The following is a 25,282-nucleotide window of genomic DNA, read 5'->3' as shown; positions in this document are numbered from 1 at the left end:
AAAAAAAATCTCAAAATTTCAGGTATATACAAAAATAGAGAAAATAGTCTATTCCTATGTATATATCATTTAGGTTTCATTAACAACTCATGGCCAGTTTGTTTTCCCTATACTCCCACACTCACCCCTCTATTACTCTGAAGCAAATCCTAGACATTGGATCATTTCATCTGTAACTATTTTAGTAGTTATGTGTAACAGAAAACATAACTGTTTTTTAGAAAGCAAAACTTTAATACCATTTAAAAAAGCACATCATTATCACACATAAAAAATTAATAATTCCTTGATATCCAGTCAATGTTTTCTCTCTAAAGAACTCTACCAACAAGACTACTATGTGCCTATGCAGCGTCTAAATTAATGCTACTTAATGACCACCCCCATGGAAAGTTGCCACTAGTGGGCACAGATATAAGAAAAGGGGGAAGGGGAATCAATGACTTGCCTCATTTCCTCCTGGAAGCCTGTTCATGTGGACCAGCTGACCCTGATCATCCAACACAAGCTCAGTATATGTCAGCATGTCAGAAGGCAGGGGGGGTGATGGAAGGAATGCTTGAGTGGACATAGACTCCCAGAGTTTGATCAGAGACTAGTGGAGGAGAGAAGTTTGACTGATCAGTGACAATCAGCATTTTAACATACACAAAAATAAATATTAAGTTTCAGTCAATCTGATTTTACTCTTTCCTTTCCAAGTGTTCTGCTGAGCATCAAAGCATCAGACCAAATTCTGCAGCTCTCATTCTCAGTTAAAATAGATTTGTAATTATTTTTCACATGTTTTTTACATATCAAAATCAGGCACTTTTCCAACAAAGTCAAATTACTGAGTGATTCTGAATCAGCACAAGAGTATTAACAAATGCAATAGACCTAACAAACAGACCTAACAATACCTAGGGAAATTAAAATAAAAAACTAAATAAGTAACATTAATCCCTCTTTTTTAAAAAAGGAAGAAAAATCCCAGAAGAATAGAAAAATAACCAGGAAAAGTGATATGACACTCAGCTAATACCAAAAAAAATCTAAGGCGGCAAGAATAAAGTTTCTACTAGAGGCTCAGGAAAAGCATCCTTTCCTAATGTCTTTTCAGATCTACAGGCCCATATGCAGGAATTAGCTCATCAGGGATGTATGACTATTTGTAAATGTGCGGGATCAATTCTGGTCAAATTTGAGAATACAGACACACCTATCCATTTTAAAACCATTTTGATTTCCATTTCCAACTTCATATGACCAGAACAAATGCCTCATGAAGAGGGAACTAGCTGTTTCTTTGGTTGTCTCAAAACAACATTTAAAGGCAATATGATATATTCATATCTACATGTTCCAATCACAGTGTTTATGTCTATTCTACAGGAAAAATTATACAGAGTGTCATTTCTATTTATAGTTCTGGCATTGGGGAACAGAACCAACACAACTTGTAGGGGAACAATGTTGGCAATACGAAATGAAGATACCTATGTTTCCAGAGAGAGAACCTGTAAACAAATGACTACTTACAGGAAATCTCTTGTATTTACAGGTAGACTATTTACCAAGGCCACATATATTACTTTATTAAAATTCAAATGTGGTAATACTAGTAGTATTGACTAGAAGACTTGGAAAAATCCTGTATTCATAGATTTTTTTTTTTTGTTTTTTTAAGGACAAATTCAGTATTCTTTTGATACTCTATCTGTTGCATTTTCTGCTGTGGATGTACTTTTCTTGCCTTCTATTGATGGAAGAAAAATCTGCAGCATAGAGAGGATTCACCATACAGATCAAAGGAATTTATTTTCAAATAAAGGATGAGAATCATAATGTATTTTCTCACATTAGTTTTTATTCAGCTATAATAAATCTTCCATGAAAGAATTGATACTTTAAACTGTGTATCATGAACTCTATATCCATTTGTATATATTATCAGTATTGATCCTCATCATATTAACCTATCAGCTAATGGCCTGGGTTATCTTGGAAAATAGGAAAAAGAGAAGTAGAGTTTCAAGCCTTTTTTTTAATACCCATAATTTGATTATAGCTTAGGAAATATATACCTGAACATAACTCCTCACACAGGGCATTGTAAACTACCATCACAGGTATGCTATCTCAGTTTACTTTCTTCCCAATAGAAGCTTCTATCCTCACCATTCCTCCTATTAATTCATAAAGAACTGTCCAATATTGGAGTTGGCAGTCACCAAATCCCGAATGAGACAGAAATGAGAGTAGTGTCAAGATACTTCTTGCCCTTTGGGAATGACCCATTCCAGGCTAAGCTGCATCCAATGGAAATTCAGGAAAACCCTGCCTCTTTAGAACATATCAGAACCCCCCCAGTTAGCCACCTTTACCTGCCGAAACATCTCTGGGATATCATATATGTATGTTGTCCCCAAGGATTGTGCCTGGAATCTCTTTGATTGAAGTAGGTCTTTGGTGACATATGGAGTGTTGATTAACATTCCATGCAATGGTCCCTGTTTGTCTCCATATGCCTGAAACATGATCTACAGGAGAAAGAGAATGACAAGGGGGAGTTAAGAGACAGAGAAGAAAATTAGCTGCCTAGAGGGGCTTTTTTCATAAATGTTATTTCTGGACACACATTTTTGGTGGGTTGAGTAGCTAAGACATGCCTTTACACATTGGGTAGTGTTCTCAATTCTCTACAGATTAACCAACTCTAAAAAATGGTATGTAACCAATGATACTCCATGGGTTGCTCTCACTTTTGGATTAGTTGAAATCAACAAGAAAGCACAGCGTAAATTTCACATCTCAGAGACAGACTGACAATGCTTGCCTTCTAAAATGACTTAAATTCCATATACTCAGAAATGAAGTATGTCAACTAATGAGTCTAAGCAGTCCGCACATTTAAGTTGAGGAACAGCTACGTGCTGAAGAGAATTCTGCTCTTTCCCTAACAGAAGTCAGGTCAAGGCTCTACCCTATTATCTGTGCTTCAGTCTATGATTAGAAGGTGCTTCATAAGTGTTCATAGCCACACAAAGGTTTCAAAGATTTTTGCCAGAATAGGATTTCATTCATCCATCCATCCAGCTAGTCAGTTCTGGTTAGCTCATTAGACATAGCCCATAGTAAAATAAATGTGTTATTATATATATATTAATATAATACAGATATGCATTTATTTATATCCTCCAGTATACTACATCTACAACTACCGAATAGCTCCTGCAATACCTATATTGTCACATAATGAAAACACACCATTTTTTAATCATTTCAACTCAAATATAGCTAGAAGAGTACTTCATACTTCACATATTTAGATAGTTTTATTTGCTTATGAATATTTATAAGGGATGCCATTACTTCAATTCAGTTAATATTTATTGAGTGCCCAGAGGTTGTATAACACTAAACTAGGCACTTTATGCATGAATACTTAAATATAGACTCCAAACACAGTGAATACAAATGGAGCCTGGGAAATAAGGGTATGTGGGCATATATACATATCTATTCTGGTCTAAAATGTATAACCTTAAATCTACCATTAAGAAATAGATTTGTGAACCTGATATATAGGCCTAACAACATAATTAAGTACTTTCCCAAACCCTGGATACCATTTAGCTAAATGAATCCGTAGCTGCCTAGCTCAGAGGAACAAATATGTTCTGCTGACTGGCAGGTCAGGTCCTATACCGGGCACAAATTGTCTTGGGCTGCTTAAACCCCAAGGAATGGAGCTTCCAGTCCTATTCTATATGACTAATGGTGAAAGTCACTGGGTGGGAGGTAGAATTAGCAATGTCTTAGGTAGAAACAGTAATGTTTTAAGAGATTCAAAGTGTTAAGTATGGTCAAGGTATTAGAATGAAAAAACTGGACTCCTGAGAGAAGATAAACCAAATCAAAATAAGAAAAAGGAGTAAAAGCAGCAGATTCTGGGAGCTACATTCCTGTCTATTAGGAAAGACAAGAGCTGTGGGTACAAGAGTTTGAGACTCACTTTTGCCAAGGTAGAATGAAGTCAGGCTGGTCAGTGGTTGAGCAACATAACCATGTGGACTGAGAAGGGGGCTGGAGAAAGCCCTCTAGGTACTCTCGCTGCTGGTGGGACTTGAAAATGGTAGGACTACTTTGGTGAATAGTTTGGCAGTTTTTTTATAAAATTAAAAATACACTTCCTGTGACCCAGTAATTACATTCTCATATATTCATCCAAGAAAAATGAAAACATATTCTACATAAAGACTTGTATATGAATGTTCATATAGCAGCTTTATTCATATAGCCCAAACTGGAAAATTAAGCTTCAAATGTCCATCAATAGGTGAATGAATATAAACATTTTGTTACATTCATAAAATGGAATACCACTCAGCAATGAAGAGGAACATACCCAGAGTCTATGTCTATGCAGCATGGATGAATCTCAAAAATACTATGCTGAGCAAAAGAAGCCACATAAACACTGTACATAATGTCTAATTTCATTTATATGAAATTCTAGGACAGGCAAAACTCGTCTATAATAGAAAGCAGGCCACTGGGTGCCTAGAACTGTGACTCTACCTTTGACTGCAAAAGAGAATAAGAGAACTCTTACGGGTTTTAAGATGTTCTCTATCATGACTGTGATGGGAGTCACACAGGTTTATATGATTTGAGAATGAACTGAAGTATACACATAAAATAAGTACATGTTATTATATGTAAATTGTATCTCAATAAAGGTAACTTAAAAAATATATATTTCTCCCTTATACTACACATTGGGAATCAAGTGACTCATGCAACGGATTACCCAAATCTCTTCTCCCCGCTGTGATGGCTGGCATCAGTGTTCAATTACAGCTAACACCACAAAGACTTTACAAAGAAAATGAAACAAAAGGAAGCTCAAACTAGTCAACCCTGCTCCTTGTCAGAAAGAATAAACGATGTGCTGAACAAGAGGTTGATGGTAATGGATAGCACTGAATGATCAGCTACCTCCATTAATTTCATTTTCTACTATAATGGACATAGTAGTTAAAAATTGGTAAAGTGTATGTCTTACAAGTTTATGAAAATATGCATATATTTTATATATCATACACCTTTCATCAGTGGCCATCAGAAAGGCTTCTCTTGGAAAACAATTTCTGATCCCATAGTCTGCTCCCTTAGAACCTTGTACTTCATCTTTTGATAACACAAATCATAATCATATTACAGACAAACTAATTATCTGTCTTCTTCCACCCTGATGTAAATTTCTTAAGAATAGAGATCACTTTGAATCCATAGTGCCTGACGCACTATATAGGTGGTCAGTAAATGTTACATCAATTAATGAATGAATGATACACAGTGTTCTATATTATTTTGAATTCACATAATGACTCACTAGAACAAAGAAAGGAAAAAAAATAAATTGGCAGTAAGTATCAGGTAGGCATTAGGAGCACCAGAGCAGACTTGAAGACTGTTCCTTTTGCTGGTTCCCTCCTCCGGCCAGGGGCTCTTGGGTTCATTCACATTCCACAGTGGCTGTTGAACTCCCTCAACTGAACAGCCTGAAGGAGACCTCTTCCTTTAGGGCTTCCTAAATAGGTAGGACCTATGGTAATAGGGGCTGTCCCTCAGGCAAAAGGTAGCTCATTCATTCTTTCAGATACTTATTGAGTACTTATTTTGTGCCAGGCATAGTACTAAATCATGATTGAAGGCATCTGAGCCTTTCATGCCCTTGTGTCACCACTAGCCAGAATGAAGGAAATCTAAGAGCTTTCTAATAAAAGAAAGGAAAAATAAAATAGTTATGAAGAACAAACATATTTATCAAAAACATTAAAATCTCAAGTGGCCATCTTATTTTTCACAAGAATAGACTGCCTTGAAGCCATTGTAGAAGTTAATTAAAAATATCCCTGCCCATGGAAAGCTCTGACTGAAAATGTCTTTAAGGCTGTCTTGAAAAACATCAAGTGCAGCAAAAATTATTGAATACTCTTTCTCTTGCTCACCCCTTGCACTCTTGTGTGCTCTCTCTCTCTCTCTGTTTTAACTGTTCACTTCTCACTGGATAGATTCCTCTGGCCATCTAACTGGGAATCAAAGCACAAAATGAAAGGTCACTCTGACAACTATCCAAACTCAGATTTTTAAAATTCATCTTCAAAATACTGGCAAAAATGTCTTTTCTTGCCTCTGTTCCTGGATTTAAAAGGACATAGATAAAAACAAGAGACATATAATCTCTTCCTGGCACCAACTGCATAGAAGAAACTGAAACCCTTGTGTACACGTACTGAAGCAAGGTCATCCTTTAAACAGAAGAAATTCACTTTCCAAGTTCTGGCCAAAAAGCTAAAATAACATCTCAGTTTTTAAGAAGATGTGAGCAATGGCAAACCAACCCAAATCCAGTATCACAGCAAATGGCACAAATATTTAGAAATGAAGGTGGGAACACAGATTAAAAGGAATTCTGTTATGACATAATCAATCTACTGAAAGAGTCATCTTCCATTTTCACATTCTTGATTTTTCTACCTGAAAAAGGGGTTAAAGTTTGCTACTTTGTTCTTCTATAGATCTCTAATACTCTGAACTCTTTGAAGGAAAATAATGTGTGTAAATGGAATAACATAATGGGTAAATATGAGAAAGTCACTGCTTGACATTGCTCTAGCTATTACATTATGCTGAAATTTTCCTTACGATCAAAGGTGGTGATATATTTCAACAATTTTCTTTTCTTTACTTGCCAATGAGTGGGCTATCAAGGCTGAAAACAGGAAAGACAGATCAGCCCAGAGAAGACAAGATTGTTCAGGTAGCTCAAGAGCCCTTTACAAAAGAATGCTAAATTGTAGAATTACCTCTGGATTGAGGTTCACTTGGCATCTGTTTGGGCTCACCAGTATGTCACAAAGATTGAGGGTTTCATAACATCCGTGATTAAGAACACAGGCACATCTTATAAGGTAAATGAAGTTTTTTCAAATTCATGTGAGCACTGAACCTGACAGAGGATAACTCCGCTACATGAACCAATGGGACTTGTGAGTTTGGGTTTTCCATAACAAGGCCAAGTGGCTTATCTTTAAGGACAAAATCAAAAGTCTAAGGAGCCCTTGACTACTGTACCTGTGCTGTCCTGGAGTCAGTCACTTCCTTGTACAAGCTGATGTCCAAGTAATAGCCGGACTCATTTGTCAGGAAGAGGCGGATGGGAATTGCTTTTCCAGTTGGTGTCAGGCGAATGTTGATTTTCAGTTCTGCCTGGAGGACACGTAATTTCCACAGCCGACTTCCATAGCGCATTACCATGCTCCGCACAGATTCCTCAATCTGTCACAGACACGTCACCAAGCACAAAACTTAAAACACCTTGTACCTAGAACCTGTTTCAGGTCTTCCCATCTTTGGGAAAGAAGGAATGGAAAAAGGTGCTGGTTTCTGGAGATGTGCACTACATGTATTCCTTATAAAAAGTAAGATAATTTCTCCCCAACCCTACTCTTGCTTAGAAACAAGTTGGGGACAATTTCACGCCAGGCTGGCATTTGAGTGGGGTTCTCTGGCTCACAACACCCAAATCTGTACAACTCCCTACCCGTTTCCCAATTATATTCATATTCTATATCAAAGATCTGCAATATCTAAAATTACAAGCCATGGGATTTAAGAGAAAGCCCCCAAATAAGAATAAAATTTCTAGTTAAATAGCTATTAAGTAGCATTTATATGCATGGTAACTATGTTTCATTGCACTTATAGGACCTTAAATCATCATAGCAATTACCACCATGAGCTTTTTTCTATACAATTTTATTAAACTTTATAATATATGCCTCTTGGTAAATTGCACAAATTAAAGAGAGGCAATTTGTAGGTGGTGTTAGAATGTTCTCTCTAAACAGAGCTCTGAAGCTCGGTCATTGCCAAGTCCAATTGGGATTTAAGTAGATGGGGCAGATGTTTCATAGTTTCTCTAAGGCTTATACCCAGGCATCTTAGTGCTCCTAGTTTTCAGGGTTAGGCAAGTTATTTTAACCAAATGGCCTTAGATGGGATTTTCCCTCACTGACAAATGAAATTTTGTTTTCCCAATATGGCTAAAGGCAGCCAGGACATACTACTCAAAATTAACCCATTCTCTTAAATGAATTGTCTTTCTAAATTGCTTTCTCAACTTAGAAAATATCAAAAATATTTTCTACCACTCTTCTCTTATGGTTCTTTAGAAATATGTGCCACCTTTGCAGTTTGTTTTAGCACCACAGAATCTCAGGTTAATGGATTTCAAGGAGTTGACTTCTCTAGTCCCACACTTGCTTGTTAACCAAAGGGTATCTACCTATTCTTTTCTGGAGAGAACAAAAGTCAACAATCTCTACATTCACGAAGCTGACAGTTATCTTATCTATGATTAGAAAGGCATAGCTAGGATGTATGGGTATTTAGAGTGGAAGTAGAGAGGCAGATATTAAAAAAACTCACTGAGAAATGGTTAGGTCAAGTCTAAAAATATATACAGTTAAATAGTGTCCTGGCCAGGTTTTCACTCTTCCAGCCTCAGCAGTCCCAGAATGCTTAAGAGAACCTTCACTTAAGCTAGATGATGAGACTTGATACTCAGTGAGTAGCCCTATCCTTGTCAACCTATCAGTAGTTTAGAGTCTTGAAGGAAAAAAAAAGCAGAAAGTGATTTTTTAGGTCTTAGACATTAAGTTCAAAAATCTAAAGTCCATGCTTACAACTGATCTTGAGAAATGGAGATACTGGTTCTCCTAACCAAATTCCACAATACCAAGATAGAAAAAGGTTAGAGTGAATACAAATAGAGAGCAGTCTGTCTTTATTACACCTGGGATAAAAGGTCAAGTATAGAATCACCCTGTTTTCCTTTCTTAAACTATATGGAATGCATTTTAGAATAGAGCCTCAGGATAGAAAACATATATAATACATGTGAAAATTCTATAACAACCAAATTGTCTCCCTGTGGAAAAATACTGAAGGGAAATAGGTTAGACACTTTAGGAAGTTGTACTGCCTCCCTGAGGCCACGGGTAAGTAACATTTAGTGCAAAACAGCAGTAATTTTGCCAAAATGTCCAAAAATAGCAAAGTTATTCCAGATGAGAAATCCTAGGGAATTATATAAAAACAGGACCATTATGATGACAAGTATCCAAAGCAGGTACCAATGGAATAACAGAAAGAAACTTTTATGTTTTCATACTGCTTATAAATGACCAGCAAGATAACATTATACCACCTTCAGTTTTGATGTCTGCTTTCAATGGCTTCAAATTTTTGACTCCCTCCCAGAAACCCTGTCTCACAAGCATTCTGTAAACTTTAAAGATCAAGGGCTCAACTAGCTAACCAAGTGTACTTGTTTCCAGGTTTAAGTGAGAATAAATATGGATGAATCTCTCTACTTGTGCTTGGTAGTGCTGGGAGAGAAGCTAAAGAGAAATGTACCTTTGATGGGTCCATAATGACTGTGGGCACAAAGTTGAGGAAGATGTGGTTGCAGTCAGTGCGAACATTTGTATTATTAAAAGCAACTTCCAATTCATCCATGGCTTCCAGGAGCAGCCGCTCCCCTTCATTTTGTAGATATTCAAAAGAAGCTTCCTATACAAAATGAAAATCACCATCAACATCAGTGTGTTTTAAAAGAATCAGTAGGGGCACCTGGATGGCTCAGTCGGTTGAGCATCCAATTCTTGATTTTGGCTCAAGTCATGATCCCAGGGTCGTGGGATCAAGCCACCAATGGGCTCCACGCTGATCATGGAGCCTGCTTAGGATTCTCTCTCTCTCTCTCTCTCTCTCTCTCTCTCTCTCTCCCCACCCCATCCCCAACTCGTGCTCTCTAAAATAAACAAATAAATAACAATTAAAAAATGAAAGAGTCAATAAAGAAATGGCTATTATAATGACTTAAGTAGTACTATGTCATGAATCACAAGGCACCTGCTACAGGTGCTACCTTTCTCCCTAGAGTCAGCCCAATGACCATAGGCAGCAGAGGCAGGCAACTATCAAAGAGTTCCTGCCAGCCCTTCCTCCTGCCTCTTAGGGAAACATTTCCTTCTAATAGGTGGAAATGCAGGGCATCCCCAGAGCTATACTTCCAATAGGATCACATTTCACACATGCCAAACAGAGGAGTTTAGAAAGGAAATCTGTTTAGAAAGTAAAAGTTGAAGAAAGGGTATAGGTACAGGATGCAGTAATTATGACACCAGGAAGTGCCTTGCTATACACAGAAACTACTCTACCTCTAGGTGGGCTTACAATGGGGCCATCTCTAACTTTTCTCTTTATCTTCTATCATCACTGAACTATCCCTGTGATTTTTCTGTTAAGATGCTTTTCCTTTTCTCAAAGGAGTGCTTTCATGCTTCCATTACCAAGAATAAATTTTTTTAAAGCCCTTTATCATATGGAATATTTATTTCTGTGAGAGAAAGGACTCTCAGACTTCTAATGGCTACTGGAGAGTGGGATGAATGAGAATAAGAGCCTTGATTCAAAAAATAAAAACCCAGGGGCACCTGGCTGGCTCAGTCAGTAGGGCATGCAACCCTTCACCTCAGGCTTGTGAGTTCAATCCCCATGTTGGGTGTGGAGCCTACTTAAGATAAAAAAAAATAAATTAAAAAACAAAACAAAAAATGAAAACCTGATTTTGAACGATGCCTGTTTCTCTGTCCCTTCCCTCAGGAATAACTTCCCATCCAAGTATGGTACTTACCTTGGTGACCAGATCAGAATGTCTGATGATTGCACGAACAAAGAACCTATAGTCTGTCACTTCAGTGCCCACTTCCACCTTGGCTGCCCCAAGATACAGGTGCATCTTATGATTAGCACATGGAATGGCAGTAAGGTCAAAATTTCTCATCCGGTTCAGTTCTAACTGGAAAGCTAGAGCAGGCTCCAGGTGACGATAGATACGATCCTCCTCAAACTGAGCACAAAATTGGAGAACAAAAGAGCTCACAAGAGGCAGTTAACAAAATTATATTATGAACATATACATAAAAGAGATGCTTGAAAATAGAAACATAAACGATGATGCGCTAATAAGCAACAAAAATGAGCTACATACAAGAATAATGCTATAGCTTACATAAGATTAGGGACTAAAATACCTATTTACTTTCCAAGCTTTCATCATTTATGCTTTTACAAATGGTGATGATTTCCATTAAAAACAAGCAAACAAAAAATACCAATTCCCTCAGAACTCCTACTGCATTACTACTGTCTATACAGTTCATTTCTGACAATTAACCACAGACTGCTTCACATTAGTATTTACTTCACATACTGATGTTTTGGGTTTACCCAACTAAAATGCTTACAGGCAGGGCCCAGTTTTATACTCTTATTATTTCTGGCACAGTACAAAGGACACAGTAAATACTCAAGAAATAAACATCATGTAATTTTTAAAAATAAAGATATTTGGCTTTGGAATATTTAATATCCATAGATTAAAAAAGATATAATACTACTAAGGGCAGTAGTCCTTTAATATATCATTAGGACCGGCCTAAAGCATAGTGATGATTGTGAAAGTTATCGCTTTCCTTGGGTAGCTCAATACACTGGACTATTTCCTACACCAAACTCTTTCCAAAGGGAGCCTTCCTTGGTTCTAAGACACATGCAAAGCAAAGGGAAGCGCAAATTCAGTTAGAGAAAGGAGAATGGCAAGAAGAGCACATGGCAAAGATAAGCCACTCTTGGGTTTAAAAAAAAAAAAAAAAAGGGTGGGAGGGAATCAGTCCTTACCTTATCCCTTGCTCGGAACGTGAAAAATTTAGGAAATTCTCTCTGTGGTAAAGAAGGGGAAAATATGTCAGTCTTTCATAGATATGGCTCTTTGGGGATAAACACGTAGTAAAGTACAGAAGCAGTCAAGCATCTAGAAGGCAGCTCCTAGAATACATGCTCCTTATCTAAGCTTAGGCCAGGGAATAGGAACAATCCTTTGGGTAACCACCACTGTGACCCCACTTCCAAGTCTGAAATCACCACACAATTATCCTAACTTCAATAGCTAGCCTCTCCTAGGGAAAAAGTCTTCCCTGGTGTTGCTTTTGGCACAACCAGGCAAATAAAACCAATATACCCTTATGCTGCAGCACTGCAATAGTAGTTACTGGACTGATTTCCCAAGTTTCCCCTTAAGAAACTCTTCAAATGTAAACTAGCCAGATAGCACAGTATTCCCCAATCCATGTTTTTTCCACATTCACTCTTAAGTCAATCATTCCAAGTGTTTAAACAATAACATTTCAAGACAAAGAAAAGTGTAAGATGATACTTTGGTCACTACCACCCCATGTATAGGAAAGAGAGGGATGGAACTAGTGAACTTGTAGTCATTAGGTCTTACTGCTCTTTTGCAGGACATTACACAACAAAGCAGCCAATTTCCTAGAACCTTATTAATTAACAAAGATGAATTCAATTAGCAGAGTCCATTAGTTTCTGAAATTTAACTTATTAACACCAAATACCCGTTTCTCGGATGGGAGGCTCTACTGGCAGTGTTGGAATCAAGTCATTACTGTTTGCCTCTATAGGAGGTTTCATTAGGTATCTCCTTCATTATGAGCGCAATATAATCAAACACTTATTGGTACAAGCAGAGAGACCAGGACTAGCTGCCTAAATATTCCTCAATGAGCTTTAGGAACCATGAAGGAAACATGAACGGAAAGCCTTCTAGGTGGCAGGTACTCTCACATGCTGTCCCATCGAGAGCTCTCCACAACCTCTCAGGTATCTATGATGACCCTGTTTTACAGCTGAGGAAGCTGGGGCCAAGTGACATGCCCAGGATCACAAAACAAGAATGTGAACTGGAGTCTAATGCCAGAGCCCACACCCTTCCATTTCTACCACTCTCTCTCAAGTATAGGGTACTACCTTTCTATTCTTGTTATAATCCAAGTTCCCTATTTATTCAACTTCTCTTTGTTGAGATAAAAAACAGAAATTAAGGCTTAAGGGAAAAAAAACAAAGCAGAACTCATGCTGAAAACTTGTGGTTCTTGAATTTACTGAGAACTTCTTGAATACTTTCCACAGGTATTATACCTCACTCTTACCTTAAGCTTACACAGTTAATAAATCTTTTTACATTTCCTTGGCATTTTAACTGTAAAACTGCATTTAACAGGTTTCTAGGAGCTTGTTTAGCAAGCCCAGGAAATCCCTTGTTCAGGCTTGGGTCTTTAAAAGCCCTTTGAAAGTGGGTTTTACACAGCACTGATCTTTTACTGATGATGTTTTGTTCTAAATAATTCCCCCGAATGATAGTGAAGAACGTGGGGATGACTTTAAGATTAAGCAGGAAGATGTTCAGCTGAGTTTTCAGTAGATTTCATGCTCATGGCTTTATATAGCCTAGTTTTGATTTTATTCTTGAGAGGTATGGCTTTCAGAGCATTAGCTAAAAAAGCAACACAGGTCACAAAAGGAAAGGTAATAAAAAGTCCTTTCATGGAATTTTCTGAAAGAGTCAAGGTAAGTGATAATAAGATCTTTTAAGCATATACCTTTCTATTCTGCCAGAACTATGAATTAAAATATATTTATTTAGTGTACCACTTAAAAGCACACTTGTTTATTTATTTTTATTTTTATTTTTTTGTTAATTTATTTTTGAGAGACAGAGAGAGATAGAGCATGAGCAAAGGAGGGGCAGAGAAACAGGGAGATACAGAACCTGACGTAGGTTCCAGGCTCTGAGCTGTCAGCACACAGCCCAACGTGGGGCTCGAACTCACAGACCGCGAGATCATGACCTGAGCCGAAGTTGGATGCTCAACCGACTGGGCTACCCAGGCGCCCCTAGTATACCACTTATTTAAGTGTGTATATATGCAGAATCAAAATCATTATTCCTTCCAAAACATCACGATAGTAACAAATAAGCTGTCTTTACCATTCAGTCCATTATGAAAATTTGTGGTAACCAAAAGACATGGAAAACAAACAATCTTGAATGGAAATACCTTTACAACCAATAACAAAAGAGAACTAATTCTTGGCAGGGGTGGGCAAAGACTCACCAAAATCGAAAAAACCACTTTCATTAAGTTTAGCTAAGAAACAGTGTTATGAGATAATATAAACTTTTTTTTTTAATAACTTTTGAGCAAATTTTTAGCTCCACAGTGGGGCCCTCAATTTAAGCGTGAAGCATTCAGGTCAGGAAATGGCCAGAAGTTCTGTGCAATGAGAAACCAGGATTATTAAGTGATTCTTAGAAAGACAGACAAGTTCTGAAGACTTTTATAGCAAGCCGTCACTTCCTTCAGTGCTCAAAAAATCGCAGAAACAAAAAACACAGAGAAGAAAAGCAGAAGTCTGGTCCTACAGTTGTAGTCAATTCCTTCACCCCACCTCATCCTGAGACTTCCAATTTTTCTACTAACAGCATTCATGCTTATTCCATCACTAATGTAATTGCTTTCCAGGCATTCTACTAGTGTTATGGGCAAATATAATAATTGAATGTACACAAAGAAAAACCCTCTTAGTGTTCTGGTACCAAAAACCAAAAGAATGCAACATTTCTCAGGAAGAAATTATACCCCTGCTGTGTTCTAATCAGCCAACCATCATCAAGACAATCAAAATAATTTGCCTAAATTAGCCAATCAAGACACCCTGCAAATCAGAGAATGTGAAAACCTGCAACAGAAAACATCATAGATGATTATGACACTAATAATCGTGTTAAAAACCTAATGAGATGAAGAAATTGGAAACTTGCTGGTGCAATTCTCTTTTACCTCAACATGCTGAGAACTAATTATATAGACTGTAATTAAAACAAAAACCCAAACCAAACCTTCTGAAAAACTAATAGTTGATCCACTAGCAAACAAAACTACCAATTTTTTCCAACTTAATATTGAGATATAATTGGCATATCAATTTTTTTAAAGAAATGAACTACTAACCATAACTATTTTTAAACATTTTTTTTAAGTTTATTTATTTTGAGAGAGACAGAGACAGCATGAGTCAGGGAAGGGCAGAGACACAGGGAGACAGAGAGAATCCCAAGCAGGCTCCGCAGTACTGTCGGTGCAGAGCCCGATGCAGGGCTTGAGTTCACAAAACCGTGAGATCATGACCTGACTCAAATACAGGAGTCGGATGCTTAACCGACTAAGACACCCAGGCACCCCACCGTGATACCTATTTTTGATAGTTGGTTCTTCCTTCAGACCCAAATAAGTGGGAATCACTCATAAAACTGGTAAAACTACAACTATCTCCTAGGTGATTTATAGGAGAATTTTTTTAATTGCCTAAAATTGTACAAGCAAGATGCAAAAGGAAACCTAGATAAAACTGATTTATCACAGTGTTTGGACCTAATGCTTTTGTTTGGGTTGCAAAGTATCAGAAGAAATCCTAAAAATTCGCACTTCCATATCCCTAACAAAACTTTGCTGAAAAAAAATACGGAAAGCTTCAAAAAGCTTAATACTTACACTCCAATCAGACAGCACCTTCTGCTACACTTTCTCGAATTCTAGATCTGAAATGTGAGTGAAACTAAGAGACTTAAATACTACATAAAACTGGAGAACTGCAGCTGATACAGCTGCAGAAATTCAAAGACCCTGTTCTTTTGCTTTTAAAGCTTCAATTTTTTTAAAATAGGAAGGAGGTATTTACAAGGATGGGTTTGTTTGTTCTCAAAATTGGTTTAAATATCAATGTTAAGCAGTTATGCAAGCCCTGTTATGGGCACTTGATTTAATTAGATGGCCATGGAAAGAACCTCAATATCAAGACTCCTTAGTGCTGGTGGATACTGCCTGCTGGGAGGAACAAGCTCCATGCTCTAAGGGATTCTCTAAGAGACTCTGGCAGTAGCAGACATTCCAGTGCTCAGCTCTGTGGAGACTGTGGTGATAGACAACAAAGTTTTGGAAATGCTTACAGTCTTCATTGGCATCTGAATAAGCACCTAACAAGATATACACTCTCTAGGAATCATTACTCTGGCCCTCATTTGCCTTGTTCTGGTTCTGAAGCAGCATGAGAGACGAGGACCATGTAACAATGGTACAGCTGCTTCATTCCACACTAGCCAATGCTGTTCTTGAACAGCCTTGGTAACCTTCCTCCTCTCCTTGCCCCCTCATGTGCACATTTTCTCTTCAATAATATAGGGATTTCACAGTGTAGAACAGGGGAGGCTGCATACATCACAGTGGATTACCAAAAAGCCAGAGAGATCAAGGGATTCATCTCTAACACTCCCAGAAAGCTTCCTCTTTTTCACACTACACTAACTATGGGGCAAGCACACATCAGATGACATGACAGAGGCTAAGCATCCTCCACGAATGGCAAGCTACCACCAGCAGAGGAACTAAGAGCAGCACCATGACAATGAGCCCTGGATTTGTACAACTCCTGCCAAGGCTTCCTGGCTATTGTAGATCCTGGATGGAGCTCAGTAATAGTTGTCCTTGCCCCCTGCATAACCACTAATCGCTTCTAAGGAGTCTCACATAAAAACACCCCAATTCTTCTGTCATTCAATTCTTCAGAGAAAATCCAGTCCACACCAAACCTTAATGTTCTCTACGTCCTAAAGCAACCTTTCCTATACTCATCATAAAACTTGATAATTTAACTGATTACTCACTTGACGCCACTATAAATAGGAACTGGACAATGATTCCTGGGGAAGACCAGCTACTGGGCTCATTTCCTGGCAGATTTTGCCTATACGCGTCCCTATTCAACCTACTGGATAGCAGGGAGAACAACAAAAAAAAATGTTTTAAAGCTGTAGATACACTCTCGGACATGACAAAGATTCAGAGGTAAGAAATTACAAAAGAAATAATGCCTATTGGGGCACCTGAGTGGCTTAGTCGGTTAAACATCGGACTTCAGCTCAGGTCATGGTCTCGTGGTTCGTGAGTTCAAGACCTGTGTCAGGCTCTGCACTGACAGTATGCAGCTTGCTTCAGATTCTCTCTCCCTCTATTCCTCCCCTGCTCATGTTCTCTCTCAAAATAAATAAAAATAAAAACGTTACAAAAAAAAAAAAAAAAAGGAAAAGAAAAAGAATGCCCATGGAAATGAATCACTTTGGCTTTTTAAAAATTTTAATGGAGAGTTTTAATCCATTGTGGAATGCTTACTATATAGGAAACCGGTTACTGTGCTATAAAATATCAAGACTCCATCTGAATTATTAGGGAAAAGGAAAATAATTTTACAAGTTCACTATTATTCCCCAGAATATTATATTATTCCAAAGTCAGTGAGAAATGAAAGATCACATTAAAACTTAAGAATCTAGTCCAATACTCTTTCTTCCCAAATCCAGGTCTTGGCTCTGGCATGTCTACTTTAGTTCAGATCAGCATTTAACAGCCATACTATTCATTCATGGGCTTCCATATTCTATCCCAAGTATCAATTTTATTCTCTAAGCTCTTGATTTTTCTCTCTAAAGCCCCAGGGTTCTCTTTAAGCTCCTCATACTTCTCCACTGCCTCTAGTTTCCTATCTAAAGTTATTGATTGATACATATCTGCACTCTGCTTGATTTCCTGACATCAATAACACAGGGGAGTTATACAGTCCACAACATTTCCTAAAGCATTTCAGAAAATCTTAGCTCTTTAGCTTGAGGGTAGTCTGTCTGGTTTCTCTGTAGACTAGACCAACAAGGTGAACTCTGAGAAGGAAAACAAAATGTCAAGTGCTACAGACCTAATAGACAAAGGCCAATAAAAGCAGTCACACATAGGTCCTTGAATTTAGAAAGTCCTTTCCAGAATCCCAAATGCTATCTTCATTACAAATGAACAGTGCTTGAAAACTAACTTAATTGTTAAAACAAAATTCTTTTTTTTATTTTTTTAATGTTTTATTTATTTTTGAGAGAGAGAGAGAGACAGAGTGTGGGTGGGGGAGGGGAAGAGAGAGAGGTAGACACAGAATCCAAAGCAGGCTCCAGGCTCTGAGATGACATGGGACTCGAACCTACGAACCATGAGATCATCACCTGAGCCGAGGCTGGACACTTACCCGACTGAGCCACCCAGGTGCCCTGAAACTCTTTTCTTTTTTTTTTTAAGTTTATTTATTTGAGAGAGACAGAGACAGCACAAGTGGGGTAGGGGCAGAGAGAGAGAGGGAGAGAAAGAGAATCCCAAGCAGGCTCCAAGTTGCCAGGTGTGGAGCCTGAATCCACAAACCATGAGATCGTAAACTGAGCCAAAACCAAGAGTGGATCACTTAACTGACTGGGCCACCCAGGTGCCCCCCAAATAAAGTTCTTATCAGGAAAATTAAGACTTCCTAATATCTTCTGGAATCTTACTTAGCTACAATAAGATCAATTTTTAAAGAAATATGTTAACAATAATCAGTCATTTTAGAAAATAACATCTTGATTGCAAACTGGATTTTTGACCTTACTACCACAATGGGTATGATTGTGGATATACCATTGTTTGGATGCCAGGCTATTAACTTAGTTCTCTTTTCAACAAAATTTTTAATCTCATAAATACTAACAGTTAATTCAGTTAAATGGGAGAACAAGCAATTTAATGCTTAATTTTATTTATTTCCTGCTCCTAGAATTAACATAAGACAAAAACACCAACTTAGGTTCTGTTAAGACATTTTAAATAATAAATGATTGTTTTTCAGAATTGAGAATTCTCAATAATAGAACCTGAATCCAACTTTGGTAGAAGCCAAAACCCCAAAGTACAATCAACAGTTCTTCATTACTGAAGTCCCTATGTTCACTCTGCACAGAAGAGATTAGTAGTTAGTTCCCACTTCTTCCTTAGTCATCTGGATAAATGCATGTGTTCATTCTTAACTATTTCTCAGAGTTATACTGAGAGTTCATTACAGGGTTAAAAAAAAAAAAAAAAAAACACAAAAACTTTAGCTGGAACACTAAAGAAGAACTGGAAGATTCATTTTAACACTTTCTAAAAGAAGAACCAAACATGAGTCCAGCTCTTCTAAAGACTCACACATACTCTATATTTAAATAATTGATGGCAGATAGATAAAACAGTAAGTAATCTTTCATTGTGGTTCCTTTTACTTACATGAAATCTCTGATCCACCTCATAGTTGACCTGTTTTCTGAAATCCTTTCAAATGAAAGACAGAAAAGAAGAAAAAACAGAAGCTGGCAATTAATAATAAAATTAAAAACGAATTAAGTAAAAGGTGATGAGTTAATGTTTTTTCTTGATTAAATTTATAGGAAAAAATTTATTAGATTCTACAAGAAATAAATGATTATAATTCCATATTTTATTTTTTAAAGTTCTAGAAGCAGCGTTAAGACATATTGGGGGAGTATCGGTCATGTGCCAGTACCTTTTGTGCGACCAGGAAAGTAAGGCGCCGTATCCCATGCTCAACCAGGGTAGCTTTCTACAAACAAAACATGTAAACAGAAGATAGATGAGATCTCCATTCATCCTAAGTTTTACCCCATTTAGTCCTCAGAAAGCTCTGACTGGGCAAGCACCCTTTTTTGTATATCTACATCTTGCCTCAATACCTTCAAACTTGCAAATAAACATATCTCAACCTGGCTCTGATGGAATAGGTTTCATATATTGATCTGGACAAAACTGAAGGAGAACTGAAGGAAAAAAGGAGAACTTGGGCCTCTGGATCTAAGCCTTTCTCTATAGCGTACTGCTCATTTATCTCAAAAGTAGAAACAAAGAAACAGGTTAATGAATTAAGTAAGGGACATACTTTTAAAGGTCCCTAACAAAAAGGGGCTACATCGCAACAAAGAGAAAAGCAATGCCACTAGTTGAATGCCCTGAGAGGATATATGAATAATACAAATAGAAAAAAAAATGTCGATTTTCACAAACTACAGTCAGACTTTAGTTTGATCAATTCCTTGCTGTAACTCGAAACAAGAGCTATGTTCATAAGCCAATTCTTAACTTTCATGATACTATGTATTTTTTAAGTCCAAATTAGCTTTCCCTTATGAATAGGCACATTCCTGAGCCATTTTCCTCCTACTTCTCCATTTCTACTATGCCACTGCTTAGTAATAAAATTAACTAACAGCATAAACAAAAGATAACTGGAAAAATTAATTTTCTAATAATAAATCCCCAGACCAAACATGAATAAATTTTGGCTTACTCACATTTAAAAAGGATCTGTACTGGCATCATACCCATTAATGTAAATAACCAAGTACTGATACTACAGTAAGAAAAAACTGTTTTAGAAGAACACAGTGTAATGGGGGCTGCCGTGGTTATCAGTCTTTAAGCATGCCTAGGAACAGAAACGTTTTTTTCCAGCACCAACAAAGAATTCCACTACAGCCAAGTCCTTCAAAGACAAGCATCAATAGCTATGTTCTGGCAAGGGAAGAAAATAACTTTAATAATGCCATGATTTAAAATCAAAATTGTTATTGCTTTTAAAATTCCACAAGTGGCTGACAATAACAGCAGAGCAACAGGATTCTGATTACATTGTAATAATGCCGGTCTCACAGCAAGTCCACAGCTATTACCCAGCGATTAGGCGTCAGCACCTGGAGAAACTCCATTTACACTGACTGCTTCAATCTCCTCCACAAGTCATTTACAAATATATGATCCTAATTTCTATGAGAGAAAAAAAGACATGCTGGGACTAGAAGATTATTTGGACAATTTGGATCAACCTATTTGATAGTTTAATGTGTGCTTAAAAAAAAAAAAAACTTTTTCTAAACTGATAGGAGCATGATCATGAAGTGAAAAACAAAACTAGTTATCATTTCAGGTTTTTTTAATTGCTTCTCCTTCCCTTTCTTTTTATGTTTTTTTCCCCCCCAAAACAAGGAGGTGAAAATGTCAAGTATTCCTGGATAAGCACAGTACCTAATGCAGTTAATAGCTTCTCTAGGCTTAGAATGTCAGCACAGTGTACCCTTAGCCTTTCGAAAAGCATTAGACAAAGATGCTGGATTTCTCTGTGCCTCAGTTTACAAGTTCAGTTAAGGAAAAAGGCAATTTCCTATTGCCAGTTAATGTTACAAATATATGCAGTAAAAATAAAGAAACTGTTTTTTTAAATCAATGTGTGATGATATATAAGACTTGGATTTGAGGGTAACAAAAAGCCTAAAGTTGAGGTCAAAACAATCAAGTATCAGCAATTAGTGCCTCAACACCTGGGAAGAAACGGTCATATGTTATTTCATCAAGCAGCAGAGTCAGCAGCCACACATAACAGTAGGTCTCTTACAGCTAAGGTTACCTTGGTCACTGGTCTCAGGTTAATTTTATGAGGTCACTAGTCCAGGTCAAGAAGAAAGGTAAATTTCTCTTCTAAAGAAAAACTCCCAGGCATGTCCCATACCTTCACTTCTCTGAAAGTACCTTTTCCTCATCTTGGCCACTATAATCTTACAGTCAGTTTGTGTGCTTTGAGAGTATAATGGATTAAAGACTCATCTGAAACACAAAGTTACCATCTTTTCCTGAGTACCTACCATCAGCATTACATGATGTGAATGCCTATGGCACTAATTGCTTATATTGCTAAATTAAATTTTAAAAAACATCTACTGAGCTCATTCTCTATAACAAGCAGTATAAGTTAGGTGCTTTCCATTCAAAGGAAACACATGAGTAGTTGTCATTAAGGGCAGCTGAAGAGAGGTGCTTTGGCATCTATCACATGTCACAATGAAATGTAACTGCAGATTATTATTTGAGCATGTCTAACCATTCCCTCCAATAAGACTATAAGCATCTTCAGGGCTAAGAATGTATTATTCACTAAAGCACCTAGATCTGTGACCCTTAGAGCTGGCATCACAAGCCTTAAATTCAGGTTTTTGCTGAATCACCAGTGGGTGATCAAGGGACCTTAATCTACTCTGAACTTGAACTTTTCCCCACGTGTATAACAGAATAATTCCTGACTAATCCAGCCCCATGAGACTGTGATAAGGTGCAAATAAAAAAGTTTACATAGAAGCTCTTTATAAAAAAAAAAAAAGTATCATTACTGCTAATAAATATATGATGACCAATTAGAAATGCAAGGAAGAAAAATACATTTTAGTGAGGGCTACTCAGAGAAGGCCTCATGAAAGTGGTGAAATTTGAGACAGCTCTTAAAACAAGCAGAAGAAGGAAGGGAAGAAGGAAGGAAGGAAGGAAGGAAGGAAGGAAGGAAGGAAGGGGAGAGAGAAAGACTGGAAGGAAGTTAGTGTGAGTAGAAAACCTTTCAGATGAGGACCACAGAAGAGATGAAGTAAACAAAGGTAAATGAGACAAAAACTTAGGAGCAGCAAAGGCTAGACTGTGAGCCTTCGTTAATAGGATGATGTTAAATATCAAGCTACAGATGTATCTTAAGGGTAAGAGAACCAACGCTAAGAGGGAGAATACCTTGGTAAGGGGGCATTTTGGACATTTAACTTTGTGGAAGTGAGCAGAACCGAAGCTGGGGGGAGAACAAGGGGAACACAAATGGATCACAAGTAAACCTGTTGCCATGCCTCAGATGTGAGGTAAGAGTTTACACTAGAATGGTGGCATTGAGAATTTTAAAACTAAGAAGAAAGAAAGGGTAAGAGACACTGTAAAGAAAAACCTCAGAGATCCTGATGTCAGACCTGATGGAAATAAACAAGTAAGGATTGTGGGTAGAGGGGCAGATTAACGGAATGGCAAGGAAAGGAAGAAGTCAATGATTTCCAAATGACTAGGGGTAAAGGGTTTGGTTACTTGGGTTTGTTTTGTTTCTTGGGGGTGGTTGGCAGGGGGTCATAAGAGGTGAAGGAAAATGATGGAAATTTAGGTTTAAACTATGAAGTTTGATGTCAACACAATATATCCAAGAGACACAGAATTGAAAGGAGAATGGATGTATAACTGATACTTTCTTTTTTTTTTTTTTATTATTTTTTTTTAATGTTTATTTATTTTTGAGACAGAGAGAGACAGAGCATGAAAGGGGGAGGGGCAGAGAGAGAGGGAGGCACAGAATCGGAAGCAGGCTCCAGGCTCTGAGCTGTCAGCACAGAGCCCAACGCGGGGCTCGAACTCACAGACCGCGAGATCGTGACCTGAGCTGAAGTCGGACGCTTAACCAACTGAGCCACCCAGGCACCCCATAACTGATACTTTCAAGATATAGAAGGAAACTCAGGGGAATCTAGGCCTAGATTTATGGAGTTAAGTCACCAAAGGAAAATATTCAGCAGGTGAATGGAAGTTCAAGACAGAGCTCTGGGAAAGATTTAAGAACACAACTTACTTTCCTTAAAAAGATTTTGAATATTGAGGTCTATATTTCTTGACATAAGATATTCATTACATACTATTAAGTCACTTTGGAATTTCACCCCTACAGGCAGAACTATGTAAAAGACATAGCCATTATCAGTGGTAAGATAAAAGGGTGGATAGGATATATCAGCAGGAAAGCGGCCACCATCAATTTCCACCCAACCTAGGACTTACATTTTGTTGGGTAAACTCTCTGAACATAGCTGCCAGTCTGTCATCCTCAATATCACAGTCAGTCTTGATAGCCACATTCAGAATGTGAATTGGTTCATCCCTGGGGACCTGTAACTCAAGAACACAACACAAAGAAATTAGCAGGCTGGTTAATATAGAGGCAGAGAGAAGTTACAGTACTTGGTAGAATACCTGAAAAAGAGATACGCCTCACAGGACATTCTGGTTTCCCCACTAGTATGAATAAGCAAATTGAAACCATTGATCAGGGGTGCCTGGGTGGCTCAGTCGGTTGGGCATCCGACTTCGGCTCAGGTCATGATCTCACAGTCCGTGAGTTCGAGCCCCGCATCGGGCTCTGTGCTGACAGCTCACAGCCTGGAGCCTGCTTCAGATTCTGTGTCTCCCTCTCTCTGACCCTCCCCCATTCATATTCTTTCTCTGTCTCAAAAATAAAAATAAACATTAAAATTAAAAAAAAAAAAAAAAGGAAAAGAAACCATTGATCAGCATCCACAACAGAGATCAAATAAAGTAAAACACCTAACTTTTCAAAGATAAGGCGGCAAAGGCATTACCCAGAGGTAGACTCAAATCCTGACTTGACATGAACTTGAAGACCACTGTGTCAACTTTTTCATGAATCAAATGGGAATGAAACCATTTGTCACATTTCTTCACAGAATGTGAAGAAAAACGAGTGGAAGAAGCCATCTGAACATATTCTCACATATTTCCTAACAATTTATCAAACAGTGGAAGTATCAAACCACGGGAAAATCACCTCATCGGGAAAAAGCAGAATTATCTGTTTACTGTGAAATGAAAAGAAGGGATTTAATAAAAGGACAAAGTTCTAAACAAAATGCCTATTTTTTTCCCCTGCTATCTAGTCTGCCATTCCCTGAATACTATGATAGCACCATTCTACAAATATATAAGCCACCACTAAGAATTAAAGCAACCACAGCTCGAGTCTTGAAAACAACATTCAGAGACTCAGAGGCAGCTGCAATGGATATGGCTGAGTCCATTTGCTATTCACAGTATGGATTCCAAGATAAATACAGTTTGGTTTTTTTTTAGATTAGAATTTATATTCCATTTGTTCCCAAAAATACTTTGATGAGGCATATAAAATTAAATAATATAAAGTAGGGTAAAAAGATGGATTCTTCCAAAGCCAGAAAGATAGCATATACTACAAGTCCTGTGTCTGAAGTAACAAAGCAGTCTCTCAAAGGGAACACTATACCTTGTCTTCATCATACAGAGATGTGTGACCTGCCTCAGGGAACGTGGGGCTTTGGGGTGGGGAGTCACAGAAGCAGCCCATCACTTCATCAAAGATCCTGAAAAATACCAGAGAAATACCCGCCATGAAAACCCAAGTAGCAGAAAACCTAAGTGGCAGGAAACTAACACTGCCATTGCCAGCCCAGTCCACAAGAAGAATCTATTCTGCTTTGTGCTCAATAGTCAACTGAATAGAATCACCAGTGGCTAGAGGTGACATGCAAAATTTCACCAAGTGGCAGAAATTAGGAGGATGGATTGTTTAACCTTTAATAAACCATATATATTTTTTCTTTAAAAAAAAAGAATGATCTACAGCTTTTTTGTTTTTTTCATATGTAAGCTATGAGCACTGCTGTCATCATCGGTCTTAAAGTAACAGAAAGAGCCTGGGACTGGAGCAGTGACAGACCAATGTAATTACCCCTCCCCCTAGG

At 37.7% G+C, this 25,282-nt stretch overlaps 1 protein-coding gene across 8 annotated transcripts in view; it reads right to left on the bottom strand.

The window, feature by feature from the left end:
- ACACA (acetyl-CoA carboxylase alpha) overlaps window positions 1-25,282 on the bottom strand; it is a 277,010-nt gene that overhangs the window by 94,813 nt on the left and 156,915 nt on the right. For all 8 annotated transcript variants that reach the window (XM_042917229.1, XM_042917232.1, XM_042917230.1 and 5 more), the window contains 10 exons: window positions 24,805-24,901; window positions 23,550-23,657; window positions 19,420-19,476; window positions 19,143-19,187; window positions 11,800-11,841; window positions 10,754-10,969; window positions 9,472-9,627; window positions 7,126-7,329; window positions 2,367-2,522; window positions 449-595 (listed from right to left, as the gene is read on the bottom strand). In XM_042917229.1, coding sequence (XP_042773163.1) covers window positions 449-595; window positions 2,367-2,522; window positions 7,126-7,329; window positions 9,472-9,627; window positions 10,754-10,969; window positions 11,800-11,841; window positions 19,143-19,187; window positions 19,420-19,476; window positions 23,550-23,657; window positions 24,805-24,901 — 1,228 coding nt within the window. The remainder of the gene's footprint in view (window positions 1-448; window positions 596-2,366; window positions 2,523-7,125; window positions 7,330-9,471; window positions 9,628-10,753; window positions 10,970-11,799; window positions 11,842-19,142; window positions 19,188-19,419; window positions 19,477-23,549; window positions 23,658-24,804; window positions 24,902-25,282) is intronic.

The sequence above is a fragment of the Panthera leo genome, chromosome E1, assembly GCF_018350215.1.
Source record: "Panthera leo isolate Ple1 chromosome E1, P.leo_Ple1_pat1.1, whole genome shotgun sequence".
Taxonomy (NCBI): domain Eukaryota; kingdom Metazoa; phylum Chordata; class Mammalia; order Carnivora; family Felidae; genus Panthera; species Panthera leo.
Note: the sequence above shows the minus strand (reverse complement) of the source record. Positions and strands in the feature narration are given on the sequence as shown.